Source organism: Rhipicephalus microplus, chromosome 1 (genome assembly GCF_043290135.1).
Source record: "Rhipicephalus microplus isolate Deutch F79 chromosome 1, USDA_Rmic, whole genome shotgun sequence".
NCBI classification, from domain to species: Eukaryota; Metazoa; Arthropoda; class Arachnida; order Ixodida; family Ixodidae; genus Rhipicephalus; species Rhipicephalus microplus.
Window position 1 is genome coordinate 11,555,727 of NC_134700.1, and position 16,912 is coordinate 11,572,638.

The following is a 16,912-nucleotide window of genomic DNA, read 5'->3' on the forward strand; positions in this document are numbered from 1 at the left end:
CGATTGATTAATATCCTGCCATTCGCTCCGAGATGGCGGATTTGTTTTGGTTGAACTGCGCCCCGCTAGATGGCACGACCTGTCCAGTTAAACCGCGCAAATATTCAATTTTTTAACCACTCGTGCCATTCTCTATAGTAACGTCCGGAGGTTCTTTTCTAAATAAATCAAACAAAAACAAACAAGTAGCATTTTATTGAGTCTCTTGATACACGGAAGCTTCTTTATTTAGTGCAGCTAGATCGATTACTAGTGATTAAATGTAGGTGGTTCATCTGACGTCATCAGTATCATTTTGAGAATGTCTAATTGTGACGCATGTATTCTTGTGCTTTTACTTTATTTCTCGGTAAGTAGGGCCCTGCTGTTGATAATATTGTCGTTTTAGATGTTGCCTTACATTGAGCTTTCACTCTGATGTAAATTGTTATTTTGCTTTAGTGTCCCTTTGACTTTAGACCATGTAGTGGGTGTATATAGAAAATTCGAACAAGTTTCATGCACCAAGAGTTTGCGGTACACACTACGAACAGAATATCGCTGTTGCATACAACTCCAAAATGCGAAGCTTTAGGGTCCCCTAATTTTTTTATATATTTTTATTTATTTTATTTATCAAATACTGCAAACACGCAGTCCAAGCAGGGAGGGCAATAAAATGGTTCAACAGTGAACATGTTGAAAACAAAAATAACAAATGAAACAAGAACACTAATACAGAAATTGAATCAATATGTTTGGTGAAACGTTATACGAACAAATCAATAATAATCAGCACTATGGAGTCTATTCGATAATACAATTTCATTTGGTTATTGCAAGAGAAAAAACAAGTTCTTAAACTTGTTCATTCTCGCGAAGTAGGGTGTTAATGCATCTTTTCTACGATGACCAGTGGTTCGGGTTAATAGGGAAACAAGGATAGGGCTTCCCCCATAAAAACTCTGACCACCACACAGCACAGGCAGTGTTGCAATGTTTGAGAAACATCACGATTATTTTATACTATTCTAATAAATGGTGTGCATGTCTGGAGTAGGCAAGTTTCTAATGGCGCTAACGCAAGCCCCAGTAATAACGCTGAATTTTCTATCTTCCATGCATAAACGTCGACACATTCCACTGATGGAGAGTTTTTCAGAGATCGATGCTTGGGCTCACTTTTATAGTAACACTCTGAGTGTTAGTTCTTATTTCTGTACATGACCTTGCCTAATAAAGTATTCATATTTACTGGCTTTGCATCCCTCACTGTCACAACCACCTTATCCTTTGAAAGAGAGACAGTGCTGCCAGTCAAAGCAATAGACAACACACCTTCATGGGTCGCTTGAGGGCCTCCTGAATGTCTAGGCGTTTCCGCATTATGGTGAAGTCCAGCTTGCGCTCAAAGGCCAGCAAATCCATGTAGGCTTGCGACTCAGGCACCAGATCACGCACCCGTGGTGGAAGAATTTTATCAGCCAACTTCTTTTTCTTCTTTGCTGAAGGAGGAGCTACAGGAGTGGTTCCAGCCACAGTGGGGGGACCAGTCGCCCCTCCTCCCAAACCCCTGCACAGCATCAACGGATACAATCTGTAAGAGCACGCTCTCTGCAATGTACGCCTCTCCTGCATCAAGTGATGATAGTAAACCACGCAGGAGGAAGGCATGGTGCATGTAAAGTACAAGCAACAGCTGACTACTTTCCTAACAAAACAGCACTGTCAAGCACACCCACACAGCAACCCTTTGCAGGCTCTCACTTCCCACAGCTGCCAATACAAATGCGTACAAACGGAGTTTCTTTAGATGTGAAGCAGGTCTCTGACTAGGCTGTGTAACGCTGTCCCCGAGTTGCCAGTTCCCCTTATTAAAAGCCGATGTGGGCTTGTTTTTCCGCTGAGACGCACGAGAGGGAGTGAGAAATAACTTTATGTAAGTGAAAAAAATTCAGAGAGGAATGGAAGTCACGCCGTGCCTGGTTGCCACCTCTTCAGCTCGCTCTATGGCCCGGAGCTGTACTTCTAGGCTCGTATCGCGGAGTACACTTTCCCACGTCTCGGATGAGGGAGTGGTCAAGAGATCAGGCTGCAGTCCCATAGTATATGAAAGAGGGAGGCGACGGAGCCACATTTTGAGTAATGCGAACTGAACAGATTGGGTAAATGTGTGCCTATACCCGCAGGCACAGGAAGGAGTTCGTTTGGAGGCGAGCTTGGGATGCGGCGTTGGTTTTGTTCGACGCGCGAGGTGATAGTGCTGAGTGATTTCATGATAGGATATGAGGGGCCACTGATGTTCTCTGGGTTCTTGACGGGGCCCACTGCTCAGTTGACGAATTCTCAAGCTTGTCGGTGGGCAGCCTCATTTCCCGGGCTTCCTGCGTGCGCGGGGACCCAGAAGAGAGATATGGGACGCGGATCCTCGTCTTTGAGGTAGGCAGGAGACTGAAGGAGTCATAAGGTACCGGGAGCAACGGTACCGTGAGCGAAATGGGAGATAGGGGTTTTCGAGTCGCTGAAGATTGTAGTGAACCCGGAGAACACCGCGAAAGCCATAGCCGCTTCCTCGACTTCGGCGGGGTGGAGGGCACGGACAGAGCCGGTTACTCGCGAGATTGCGTTGGTGTTGAGGGGGGTTCAAGTAGATATTTTGATAAGTGCGTACGCGCTTGGTTGAGAGAGGTAGCGGGCCGCATCCACGTAAGCCACATCGCGTCGCGAGGCGTAGTTGTCGTGTAAGGATTGGGCTCACGCTCGCCAACTGCCGTCGTGGTGTCCTGCGTGCATGCGTTTTCGGCAGTATAGAGGCCACGTCTGCGCTCGATGGCGAGGCGTTTGGTCCTATGAGAGCGAGCCAAAGCGATCGACGACCAAAGGAGTAAGCGTCTACCCTTTGTTATCTTCCTAGAGCGGACAGTCCTTCCACGTGACATTTACGGGTTATTGCTATTGAAGCAATCAAGTGTTCTTTTGTTGACCTAGTCTGTTGCCTTATTCGCCCGAACCGATGTAGATGACTTAAGCTATGGAAAGGGGACGTTAATCGTGCATGGTACAGCTGTATACGGCTAGAACATTAGCAAGACTTCTGCGTCAGTTGTACTAGGGCAGACCCCTTCGTCTGGCCCCAAACGTGGGGCCAATTTGGCAACACGGCTAGTTTTGCGGATGCAAGCGACTACCGATGCTCCTCCAAACGTAGGACAACAGGCATGTCAGAATTCCAAGATTTGTTCGTGTTGTGTGATGTCGTGTCGCAGAGTTGCGATCCTTTGGCTTAACACAAGGGCATTGTTCGGACTTTCCGATAACGTTGATTCTGGTTGTTTCACGCAGGATGACCAGGAGGTTGGAGAAACCATCTTAGCAGAGACTAGGCCTATAATAGAAAGTGCCACGCCGGGCACACCATCACCTCAATTTGCGAACGAGGCGCCGCCACAAGTTGCTTCGACATATGCCACAACGGTAGGCGTGTCTTCGGCCAATAGTTTGCCTTCAAGTGAGATACTCTTGCAGAATGCGGTGTTGGTTATGCAAAGCCTGGTAAGCACCCTGCAAGAACACGGCATAGGCCCCTCTGAAGAATGCGCGACCACGTGTCAAGGTAGACATACCTACCTACACTGGCTACCATGACTGCAAGAACGCCAATGAGTATCTCACATGGTTGTTCCACTATCAGCAGGCAACAGGGCTTTCTGATGTCGAACTTCCCGAGTGCAGGGTCCCGGCGTCGCTCACAGAGCAAGCGGCTCGATGGTTCCAACTTACTGGGCATCACGCCCGCACGGTAGAAAAGTTCCGTGACAGCTTCTGCGGCGACTACCTTCCGGCTAATTATGAGTGGCGATGTCTGAGGGAGTTAGAACTATGCACCCAGCATCCGGACGAATACTTGCTGGAGTATGTACAGGCGATGGACGAACTGTATCGTCTCGCTAACTCTCACAACCAACGCAGAAAAAGTCGAGCACGATTACGACAAGCGCACCTAACTTTTGCGGCGCACTTCAGGAGATGCAAGTACACAGACCTGAAAGAGCTCGCCACCAAAGTGAAGCACGTAGAAGGGGACATCCTCGCAGCGCGAGCATATCACCCGCGCTGTGAGAATATGGGTTCTGCCAGCAGTGCAGTCAGTCAAGCCTGGCTGCGCGCAGAATGATGGCGCAGTAGCTTCAGAGGCGTTTATGGGTAATGCGGCAGGATCGTTTGCTGATGAGCACGTACCATGCTGTTGGGAGCTGTCAGACCACACTTTAGACCACTATACTTACGCACGCGCTATGTACAGCCCTTGCCACTCTCGCACGTGACATTCCACGGCAGGAGCGTGCAGTCGGCACGAGGACAGTCGAGCGGCGCAACCCTGAGCTAGGCGACTTACCATCAAGCTGACGTGATTTCTGCGGTCCATGCTATCAGTGTTGCACGCCAGGGCACATTGTCCACGAATGCGACCGCACACCGGGTCAGGAGCAAACGCACGGTTTGGGAAACAGATGGCGCTGCCGGTGAACCACATTGTACAGCGCATGTCGACGAGTAATTTAACCGAGCCGTACGGATTACTTACACCCTCAGTCAGTCAAACAGGTGATGCCGTAGACTTGCCCGCACTGCTAATCGAGTTAAGGATAGCTCGAAAGACGTTTGCAGCACTTTTGGACACTGGGGCAAGCGCTTATTTAATTGGAGAAAATGTGTTGCGAGAGCAATATCGGCTTGAGACAAAGCAACACCATCTTCCACCTTGCTATGGCCACGTATAGCGCAATCAAGCGGCATGGCTAAGCTAGTGATCTGCTGGGACAGATGCGCGAGGTGACAACATTTTGTGCGTCTTCCTGGGCTGTCAATGTCTCTAATCTCAAGTCGAGACTTCACCAAGTCGGGTATTGTCATTGACAATGCAAACGGCGGTTACCAAGAGCATGATGGAGACGCACTTTTTCTAGAAGGCCCCCACATTGACAAAGACATGCTAATCGCTGGGAGAGGTGCGAGTAACTACTTCGCCAGAACAATGTGTCACGTGACAGGGAAGGTCAGTGCACCTGCTCTTGGTAGAAGCACAGAGCCTGCCAGAAGGGAGAAAAGCAGAGCTGTCGTCGCTGCTGTACGAGTATGAGGCAATGTTCACTGACCACCCAGGCTGCACTACACTGGTCAAGCACAGAATTGACACGGGTCATGCATGACCTTGTAAATGCAATCCCCAATTGGTCAGCTTGGCTAAGCGGAAAGCACTAGACGCCGCCTTGCGAACTCATCGACACAGATGTACAGTAGAATCTCGATGATACAAATTTGAAGGGAGCACAGAAAATATCTACTTCCGGTGTTATCAGCAATCGTAATTCAAACCAGGCTCTCGACGACCTCGTCCTTGTCAAGGCCGTGAGCTTCGATGTGTCGTGCGGGTAGTTCGCGATAGCGTTGACGCGACCCATCGCCAATGCCTTTGCCGCCACGTTAATTTGCGGCTGGTTATTGACATCACATGGTTTGAGAGATAGAGCAGCCGGTGAAGCCAAAGCTGTGAAGAAGAAAGGCTTCTTCACGGCTTCCTGCTATCGCGCACCAGGAAAATTGGTCTTAGATCAACTTTTTCGCGTCGGCCTTGTATCGGGCATCATCATGAAGGCGTGTTGACAGTGTTATCCTGTTGTGACGTTGATACCATGATCCGTGCAGTTATCACTGAAATGGCCTCGCCCCCTTCGCCTATATCAAGACATGTCAATAAACCCTGCCGTTCTTCTTGTTCCCGTCAACATGTAGTTGCCTCTGTCCTTTGTCAGACGCGCGACGTGTTACATGGTGTCAGAAGTGGGATACCAGCAACAACGATGAAACTTCTAAAAACTCCGCCCCCCCCTTGCGACTGACTAGAAACCTCTCGGAAAATTGTAGACGATTCAGAGGTTCCTCCTATACCTGCAGGCGAGCGACTACAACGAAGGAGCATCCTTGAAGCGAAGCTGCAAAAGTGGCGCTGCTGCTAAGCGTTGTCGGTTCGACGTGTTTAGCACGTTTAAGGGAAGATGTGTGTTGAAAAACACGAGTTTTTTTTTCAAAATTACTGATCTTTCATTTTCATTTGTTTTGACAAGATTAGTACCTCTACTGTTATAAAAAAATAATAAAGGTCGAGACTTGACTGGAAATGCTTTAAAATTGCATTTAAAGAGCACAAGGTGCCTATTAAAGGTCGGAAGTATGCAGTCTTCGAGCACCTTCCTGCCGATAATGCGCCACCGCTCGCCGTTGTTGATCGCATGAGTCGAAATGTCGAGCCTCACTCTTCAAATACCAACAGTTTCTCTCGCTGATGCAGCACAAAAAATAATAAAAAGAAGCACTCTTCTGCATGTTTTTTGAGCACCGCGACTGGCTTATCACATGGTACGAACCGGGGACCGCCATTGGCCGCTGCGCGCCTGTATGTGCTGTGAAACCTATTTGCAGGGTTCATGTCTTGCCGAGCAGCGCAGCTGAACACTGATCTTTTTGTGTAATTATCTTCATTATGAATGAAACAAATCTTTGCTCGCAAGTAAAAGCCGTTGTGCGGCGCACTCTGTAGGAATAGGCTACAAGCAGCTGGTCCGATTTGCGGCAGTTGTTGGCTTGCAAAAGCCAATGCATCAAAAATCATTCACACCCGTCAGCCGGAAAGTTCGTGATGCGGCAATGGATGACACCAGCGCCAATCTTGAGAGGTCGAAAGAGCTCGCAGAGAGATAACTTAGCAGGGACGACATTGCCATTATGTACGACGGTATGTGGTACAAGCATGGCTGCAAAACGGCATGACACTGGACTTGGCTTGGATTTCGCAGTCCTATCAAACTTCTTCCTAGCTTGCAGTTGGCACAAGGCTCTCCCTGATGGAGCGGAAGTTTGGCAAGCATTTCATGGCCCTGTCTATGAGCGAAATGTCTGTGAGGAGTCAGCTCGAAAAAGCCGAGAGGGCAAACTCATGGTGCTGGCGTATTTTAGTCACAGTGGCCACTACAAGAAGGATTGCTCTTTTTGGTGTGCAAAATCTGATATAACGATATCTTTCATAAACAAAAACTCAATTTTAACTTTAAAACATGTTTTTCTCGAAACACAAATTTTGCCACTTTTCCGATGAACCCCTTCTTTTTCGGGCACTTCTAGTGCTCAGATCTGCATAAAACTTTTCCCAAATTTTTTCTAAAGTATGAAAAATGCAATTATCTAGTTTAAATTTCAATATTTTATTGTATAATAAAAGAAATTGTATGGATACCTTTACTAGGATAGGTGAAATATGAACTTTTTACGTCTATTATTTTTTATGCATATTACATATTTTGTATGTGCTTCCTAATTAGTTATTTTGCACTCTGCACTTTATTTGAAGCATTATGAGCTATGAATGATTAAAAATTACAGAAGTTTAGGGATGAAAAGAGGGGGGAAAAAGGGTTAAGGTTTTCATTTTGTCATGTTGCAGAGCTAAAAGTGTGCAACTTGCAAGAAAACTAATTACATATTTGAAATCAGCATAAAAAGTTCCATAAACAGGTTAAGTTTCATTGCTCTAGGGTGAATATAAAAAAGAAGTGTCTTCAAGTAGCATCTCCCCTTAAGTTCGAAAGAAACGAAAGCAAGGATAACTATGCAACGCACGCTGAGAAATTCAAGACCTACTGAGGTGATGTGAGCAACAAAGTTCACGAATGCTACATGTTTCGGACAAGGAAGCAGGCGGAGGAAGAACCTTTTGGGAAGTTTGTCCGCGACCTCAAAAAGCAAGCCACACAGTGCAACTTTGGGGAGCAGCGAGATTCTTTGATCAGGGATCAAATCGTGTTTCGCATGAATGACTTGAAGCTGCGAGAAAAAATGCTTCGAGAAAAATCTTTAACGTTGTTGAAAGCGAAAGAACTGTACAAAGTGGCGCGATCATTGGCCGAGCGAAAAGAAATCTGGAACGCCACACAGAACCACGTCGAGGCTGTTTTAAGGCATGCGACAACATTGCGAGGCAAAAGTGGTGATGAGGATGGCAAGCAGTATCGTTGCAAGAAATGCAATCGGCGGCACATGCCAAGGTAGTGTCTAGCCTAATGGAAAATATACAATTAATGTCGCAAGCTTCACCACTTCGCAGTTTGTTGTCGAGAAATGTCTGGAGTTAGCTAAGTGAGCAAGGACAGCAGTGACGACTATGATATGACATTCTAAAAATTGGAACTGACAAAAGAAGCAGAAAAGATTGGAAGGTGCAAGCTGAAATTGCTGGAAGAAACATAGCCTTCAAGGTAGACACTGGTTGTCAGGCCAACCTGCTACCGTTCTCGGTGTACCGCAAGATTCTGGGCGCGGGAAAGTTAACGCCTACGGTGCGGTGCTGCCAACATACACAGGGGGCCTGATTACTCACTTCGGAATGACGAAATTGAAAATCGCTCTCGGTAACTCTTCCACCCCCATGAAATTTTTTGTTGTGAAGAATGACCAACCAACCTTACTGAGACTGGAGGCAAGCGAAGCCTTGGGACTCATTCAACGGACGGTGGCCAGTGTCAATGCTTCAAACTACGAAGCAATTAAAGATTACAAGCATGTCTTTCAGGGTCTAGGCTACCTGAAGAAGTCCTACAGCACGGCCATGCAACCTTCGGCAACGCCTGTCGTTCAACCAGCCCTGAGGGTTCCCCTGTTTCTGCGAGAGCCACTACAAGACGAGCTTCAAAGAATGGAAAGTGCAGGCATCATCATGAAAGAGGATGGCCCCACTGGCAGGGTAAGCCCGTTGGTCTTGGTTACGAAAAAAGATGGCAGGCTTCGTATTTGCATGGACCCAAGAAAGATAAACGAGCATGTAAAAAGGCAGCACTATCAGCTTCCAGGCATGAGAACATGGAAGGAGAATTGGCCGGTACAGCCTATTTTAGCTGCTTAGATGCAAATTCTGGTTTCCAGCAGATTTCACTGGACGAGAAAACTTCAAAAAGATGTACCTTTGCAACCCCCTTTGTAAGATATCATAATTTGTGGTTGCCGTTCGGCATACTGTCAGTGCCCAAAGTTTTTCAAAAACAAGTGAGCGAGATCTTCAGTGGCCTTGCTGGTGTACACGTGTACATCGACGATATTTTGGTGTGGGGGAAAACTAGAAAAGAACATGACCAAATACTAGTGGCAGTCATGAAAGCGGCTGAAAAAGCGAGCCTCACATTCAATGCAGAAAAATGCAGGTTTGGCGTCACTGAAGTGAAGTTCCTAGGTGATATCATTACTCGCGAAGGCATATCACTAAACCCCGAACTTATAAAGTTTGGTTCAAACGTCTATGCTTAAAGGCAAGTCAGATGTGCGGCGCATGCTTGGCGTTCTAAACTATTTCGGTAAATATGTGCCACGCTTGTCTGAGCAAATGGCTTCACTGCAAGCGCTTATCAAACTGCACGCACAGTTCGAATGGACTGACTCCCACATAAAGCAGTGGAAAAGCTTTGTGCAGATTCTAAGCACAACGCCAGTGCTAGCCATATTTGATCCGAGAAAGGAATCAAAGCTAACTTGCGACACTTCAAAAGATGGTGTGGGCGCAGCGCTTTTGCAATGTCACAATGGGAACTGACGGCCAGTGGTACATGCATCTCGTGTGCCAATGGACGCTGAGCAGCATTATGTGCAAATTGAAAAAGAGGCGCTGAGCATTTCTTTCGGTTTTAATAAATTTTACCAGTTCGTTTACGGACAGAAGATTGTCATCGAGACAGACCACAAGCCTTCGTTGTCCATAGCTGCAAAAGGAATTTGTGACATGCCTTCCTACCTGCAAAGGTTCTTTTTGAGACTTCTAAACTACAATATTGTTTTACAGTATGTCCCAGGGAAGCATCTTATCCTGACAGACATGCTGTCACGATCATCTCCGGCTGCCAAGGACGACACCAGTGGGGCTATGAAGGATGTCGAAGTACACGCAGTTGCTGTCCTGGGCTACCTGGTCACCGAGACACTTTAGAAACTGGCAAATGGAACGGCAAGCGACGACTACCTCCGGACAGTCATCTCTTACTTTTCAACTGGCGAAAAAATCGAAAGCACGAAAATGGTTACACCAAGAAATGGTTATCCTGGCAAGAATCCATTCTGGGCACCTCGGGCTTCAAAAATGCAGAGCAAGAGCTCGTAACCTTGTTTTTTGGCCTGGTATAAGCCACCATATAACTACAGTCGAATCTCATTAATTCGAACACGCTTAATTCAAATTTCGGGTTGATTCGAACTCACGATGAGGTCCCATCAAAGCTATGTGTATTCCAATGTGCGAAAATGCTCGGTAATTTGAACGCTCAAGCACTTTCAACAGTGAATTCGAACATGCCGCGCTCCGAAAATGCTCTCAGCACCCCGCCCAATCCCGCGGCGGAACCTCCGACACCTCAACGCTGTGCGCGAAGGAAAGGAAAAAAAAGGCTGCGGTGGAATGTTTGCTCTCTCTCAAGTGCCGATCTGTGACGTGCCTGTGCCATGCTTCTCTCTTTTACGCCCTTGCTGTGTAAAGACCCTTTTCCTTCCAATGCCGTGCACAAAGAGAGAGAGAGAGAAAAAAAAAAAGAAAACTGTCGGGGAGTGTGGCTCTCTCTAAAAGCCGGTGTCCCGCTTTCCCTTTTCCCGTCCCTGCCACGTAACTCTTCTTCTTTCAACAATGCACGTGAAGAGAGCAAAAGATATATATATATATATATATATATATATATATATATATCTGCTTCTCTCCGCGTGGAGGCGCTCCTCCTTTCTCCCCACATGGTGGCTACGCTGCGGCTTTGGCGCAGAGGGAAGTAGCGGAGATGCAGTCGTTGTTGTCTTCAGAGAGTGTCGGCACTGGACATAGCCGCGTGCACCTTCTCTGGCCAGGAGAATGCTGAAGCTGAAGTAGGCATGCTTTTTAAGCTGCATGCGAAATTGATTGACTCGCTGTAAGGCAAACGTGTGCAGACGCGCATCACGGATTGCTTCAATTAGTGACGAATGTCCCATGATTCGTGAATAAATGTAAGTCTTCTGAAACTTCCCCCTCGTGCGTTAGCTCAATGCACATGCGCCACTGCATGGGGAGCCCTCCGTTTATTAGCTTTCATTATTATGAAGTTCTTTTGATTCGAACAAATATTTGGGCCCCTTCGAACAATGGACCACAATTTGTAAGTCACGAGTCTGCAGCCTTTGCAAGAAAATACGATTTTACTTACGTTACCTCAAGCCCTCGCTAGCGTCCGTCTAATAAAGGGGGTCCAGGTTGTCAAGCGTACCATGAAGAAATGTGTGCATGCACACGAGGACTTCTGGCTGGGTCTGCTGGCCTACCGCTGTGCGCCGCTGGAAGACAGTCGATCACCAGCGGAACTACTAAGAGGCCGATGCTTGAGAGCTAATCTTCCAGATTTTTCTGCAGTGCCGACAAACGTGCTAAAGAAGCACCAGCAGAAGAGCACCAGAAAGCATCTACCACCTTTGGCTAAAGGGTCAGTCGTAAGGTTCGAGGAAACAACATGGTCAGAAAAAGGGCAAGTCGTTTCACCTGCTGCGCCCAGGTCCTACCAAGTTCAAACCCAAAATCGTCGGCTGTTCAGGCGCAACAGGCGTGATCTTCTGCAAACTGGGGGGAGGTGTGCGGTAGACATCAGCGACAACAGTTGTTCTGAGTGTGAGCCAAATGACCTGGCTCATCAGCTCCAGGCATCTCGCCAGAGGCCCCAGCACAATCACCGGGCCGTTCACGTCAACATTCCACTACAGACAGCATGGCACCCGCACGCGCTTCACGCCACGGGTCACCAACTTCTTTAGATCAAACAGTGGGCCCAAGAAGGTCTGCTCGTACTGTCAAGCCTCCGCAGAGACTTCGTTACGATGCTGCTATTAAGTGCCTTGAACGTATTTTCATTACCCGCCCCCCCAGGGGATATATCGGGCATGCGCTGTCGGCATAATCATGAAGGTGGGTTGACAGTGTTATTCTGTTGTGACGGTGATACCATGATCCGCGTGGTTATCACTGAAACAGCCTTGCCCCTTTCACCTATATCTAGACATGTCAATAAACCCTGCCGTTCTTCTTGTTCCCATGTAGTTTCCTCTGTCCTTTGTCAGATGTGCGACACATTACAGGACTCGCAGCGTGGCTTTCCGGCCACCAAAGCGAGGAAAATTCCTGGAAGTTTTGCCGCATTCACTCCCTTTGAGGTCAAGAGGCCTTCCTCTCATTGACAAGCCGCGTTGAGCCGCTGTCAAGCAATGGTCAATCGCACATTCGTATCATCCGCAGTGGCTGGGAAACCATTCTTATAACAAATGATGGTGTATTTTATATAATGTAGTCCATCCTAAACAACCTTAAAATTCGTAACACCCCAAAATTCGCATCAACCGTAGTCGTATTATCAAGATTCTACTGTAATTGAGAGGTCAAATAACCCATGGGGTTTCACAGTAGTTCTAGTTCCAAAGAAAGATGATACATATCGCCTTTGTGGAGACTACTGCAAGCTGAATGAGGTTACGAAGAAGGACGCGTACCCTCTTCCCTCCATTTCATCGTTAGTATTCAACCTAGACGGGGTGAAGTACTTCACTACGCTCGATGCTAGCCGTGGATATTTTCAAGTTGAGATGGATGAGCGGGATAAAGAGAAATCAGCTTTCACATGCCACAGAGGACTTTTTCAATTCAGGAGAATGTCTTCTGGCTTGTTGCGAGCTCCCGCTACGTATCAGAGGCTAATGGACCATGTTTTGGGAGATGCAAAGTGACAGCACGCACTCGCTTATCTAGACGACATACTGGTTTACTCGAAAACATTCAAAAAGCACTTGCACCACTTGAGAAACGTTCTAGAAAGGGTGAGTTCTGCGGGCATCACTCTAAACCCAAACAAAGCTCAGATAGCTAGACCCGAATAACATTATTAGAATTCACGCTTGACGAAGGTCACATTTTGCCGACTGAGTGTAAGCCATGGAGGGGACGCGGCTTTTGTGTCGCGAATAATGGCAAGAAAATAGATTTTTTAAAAATGAAGTTTTCAGTTTGTGGAATATTTTTTCTAATTCCAAAATATATACACTAAGAACCGCGCAAAATTGCTTCGGAGAATTCATTTCACCCTCCTAGGTAGCGAAAATATTTCTGGAAATCGCGAGAAAACAGCTATTTTCAATCGATTAAGCCCTGACCGCATGCATGCGATTTCCTTGAGACAGCGACAAACGACAGCGACGAGCAACAAGATCTGCTGTCGCAGAGGCCCATCCGTCGCTGCCGCTTCTCACATCTCGTGCTTCTGGAAAACTAGAAAAGATCACTTGTCGCCTGGAAGCCAGCGTGGAAATTGCCGGCAACATGGTTGCGCCCCTAGTCCTCGCTTCAGTTGCAATTTGCTCTCGATGCTTGTTATCCGGGCTTAACTCAAGGAATGCAAGGTATCGACTACCTTTTTACATTCTCTACTCACGCGGAGAGTGAGCGAGTGGCAATATTTTTTATTAAATCTTGTTATCAAAGGTTTGTTTTAATGTCTCAACGGTAGATTGTGACAATTCGGTCGTTTGCTACAATGCGAAATCGTCGTGCGAAGTGAGTCGCAGCCCCTACTCCACTGCCAGAGATTGCCCAAAACAGCGGCTAGCAATTTAGTTTCATGTGTCGGCACTCAAAATGCGATACCAAGCGCAGTGTGCGCCGATTTTCTTTTTTTCCATCACAGCTACACATTTCACGCATCGTCACTGAACATTGCCGCCAAGTGCATCACGCGCCGGCAGCACTGTCCACGCACTTCAGGGTCATATTGTAACGGGTGCAAGAGAAGCAAAGTCAAAAACTAGTTTATTATGGGCGAACTTGTGCCCTGAAAATTATGTGCGAAAAGATGGAAGAGTCCGCTAGAGCGTTCCAAAACAAAAACGGTTGATCTGCCCGCCCACCTTCTTCTTCTTCACAGCTCCAACCCACACTGGCTCGTGCCTGTGAACAAGAGGCATGAGTCGAACGGCCCCAAGCAAGAGTGCGCACAAGACTGTGGACGCTGATTCTTCATAATGTCGGTTATTGTAAACAGTCTCTGTGGCAATAGTCCCCCTTCGAAATACGCATCGTCCCAATGCGCGACGGAGGGAGGCAAACAGAAAAAGGGAGCGCTTTCATTCCCTCTCATAATAGGGCTTCATACGAACGACGTGTACGACTTCTGTGCTGTTTTGCCGCTTTGAACAGATGTGTCCATCGGCGATGACTTCGTAGTTTAGGTCACTAATTCGTCGGAGAACCTTATAGGGGCCAAAGTATCGACAAAGAAGCTTTTCTGATAGGCCGCGGCGTCGGAGTGGTGTCCATAACCACACTCGCTCGCCTGGGTTGTACAGAACTTTTCTGCGGCGCAGGTTGTAGTGGCTTGCGTCCTTGTGTTGCTGTTGATGTATTTGATGTCGTGCCAACTGGCGTGCTTCTTCAGCGCTTTGCAGAAAGTCATCAAGTTCTGATGGCTCGTAATTGTCGTTGTCTACTGGCAACATGGCATCGAGTGTCGTAGTGAAAGTGCGATTGTAGACCAGCTGAAATGGTGTGACGCGGATGGTCTCCTGCACTGCCGTATTGTAGGCGAAAGTTGCGTATGGCAAGATTTCGTCCCACAATTTATGCTCAATGTCAACGTACATCGACAGCATGTCAGCGATGGTGCGGTTCAGGCGTTCTGTCAACCCGTTGGTTTGGGGATGGCATGCAGTGGTCTTCCTATGGCTGGTGTTAGTCATTGTCATTAAGGATTGCATCAAATCAGCCGTGAACGCTGCTTTTCGACCGGTAATCACGACAAGTGGGGCTCAATGGCGAAAAACAATATTCTGAACGAAAAACTTCGCGACTTCCGTTGCCGTTCCTCGCTCAAGGTAGCCGGTTTCAGCGTATCGTGTCAAATAGTCAGTCGCAACTATTATCCACCTTTTTCCTAATGCCGACATTGGAAACGGTCTGAGGAGGTCCATTCCAACCTGTTGAAGTGAAGTCGCCGGAGGCTCTATAGGCTTGAGAAGGCCGGCCGTCTTGAGGGGTGGTGTTTTTCGTCTTTGACACTCACGACATGTCTTGACGTAATGCTTTACGAACGCTAGCAACTTGGGCCAGTAGTATTTCTGATGAATTTTGGCGAAAGTTCAACTCGCGACCAAGTGACCCGCAGACGGTTCATCATGACAGGCTTCTAAGACTTCATGCCTCATGGCTGATGGTACAACGAGTAAGAACTTCTTCTTGTTGTGTTCAAAATTCCTCTTGTAAAGTACATTATCCCGCAGGCAGAATGAAGATAACCCTCTCTTAAATACGCGAGAAACTTGTTCATCGTGCCCTTCGAGATACTTTATTAATGGGAGCAGTTCCATGTCAGCCCGTTGATGTTCGGCGATTTCTGAGGTTTTTATCACACAAAGGAGTGGAAAGTCCTCTTCTTCTGAAAGAGTCGAGTGGACTGGTGAACGTGATAAGCAGTCAGCATCAGCATGCTTTCTGCCAGACCTATATACGACCGTAACGTCATACTCTTGGAGCCTGAGACTCCATCGCAAGCCGTCCCGATGGGTCTTTTAAGCTCGCCAGCCAACAAAGTGAGTGGTGGTCGCTGACGGCACGGAACGGCCTGCCGTAGAGGTATGGCCTGAATTTGCTGATCGACCATATGACTGCCAAGCACTCTTTTTCGGTTGCAGAGTAGTTTCTTTCCGCTTTTGAGAGGGTGCGGCTAGCATATGCTATCACTTTCTCTTCTCTATTTTGCCATTGCACCAGGACCGCACCTAGGCCAAGATTGCTGGCATCTGTATGAACTTCCGTATCTGCGGTTTCGTCAAAGTGGGCCAGGATAGGTGGGGGCTTGCAAACGTTTCTTTAGTTCGTTGAATGCACTGTCTTGTTCGGTGCACCAAATAAATGGCACGCCCTCTTTTGTGAGTCTTGTTAGAGGTTCGGCAATTTTCGCGAAATTTTTGACGAACCGCCTATAATAAGCACATAAACCCAAAAATCGGCATACTTCCTTTTTGTCTTTTGGCTTGGGAAACAGCCCCACTGCCACAGTCTTCTCCGGGTCCGGGCCAACACCTTGAGCGCTGATTACATGACCGAGGAAACGAAGCTTCTCGAATTCAAAGTGGCATTTTTCCGGTTTAATCATCAAGCCGGCTGAATGGATAGCCTGAAGTACCGAACGTAGTCGCTCTACATGCTGTTCAAACATTGCTGAAAACACCACAACGTCGTCCAGGTAGACTAAGCACGACTGCCATTTGAGGCCTGAAAGGACGCTGTCCATCATGCGCTGGAATGTTGCAGGCGCACAACAGAGGCTGAATGGGAGTGCTTTAAACTCATATAGACCGTCCGGGGTTACGAAAGCAGTCTTTTCACGGTCCCTTTCGTCCACTTTAATTTGCCGATAACCGCTTTTTAAATCCAATGAAGAGAAATACCTTGCGTGCCGTAGCCGATCCAACGTACCATCAATGCGTATCATCAATCAAATCATCATTTTGTACAGGTGCTTTCTGTAATCGACGCAGAGTCTCAGCGTGTTGTCCTTTTTCCTCACAAGGACTACAGGCGACGCCCACGGGCTGTTGGATGGCTGTATGACATCATCCTCCAGCATCTCTTTCACTTGGCTCTTTATGATCTCGCGTTCCTTTGGTGATACTCTGTACGGATTTTGGTGTACCGGCCTTGTAGCTTCATCTGTTATTATTCGGTGTTTAACAACCTGGGTCCGCCGTACTTTTGACGAGGTAGAGAAACATCCGGTGAAGTCTCTTAGGAGGTCTTGAATGATTTTCTTCTCGGCTGGGGCTAGATTTTGGCTGATTGCAACTCTTGCCA

The 16,912-nt window shown here is 47.4% G+C and overlaps 1 protein-coding gene across 3 annotated transcripts in view; it reads right to left on the reverse strand.

Annotated features, from left to right (window-relative positions):
• Bap60 (Brahma-associated protein 60) overlaps positions 1–16,912 on the reverse strand; it is a 215,740-nt gene that overhangs the window by 156,633 nt on the left and 42,195 nt on the right. For all 3 annotated transcript variants that reach the window (XM_037429363.2, XM_037429362.2, XM_037429364.2), the window contains exon 5: positions 1,318–1,552. In XM_037429363.2, coding sequence (XP_037285260.1) covers positions 1,318–1,552 — 235 coding nt within the window. The remainder of the gene's footprint in view (positions 1–1,317; positions 1,553–16,912) is intronic.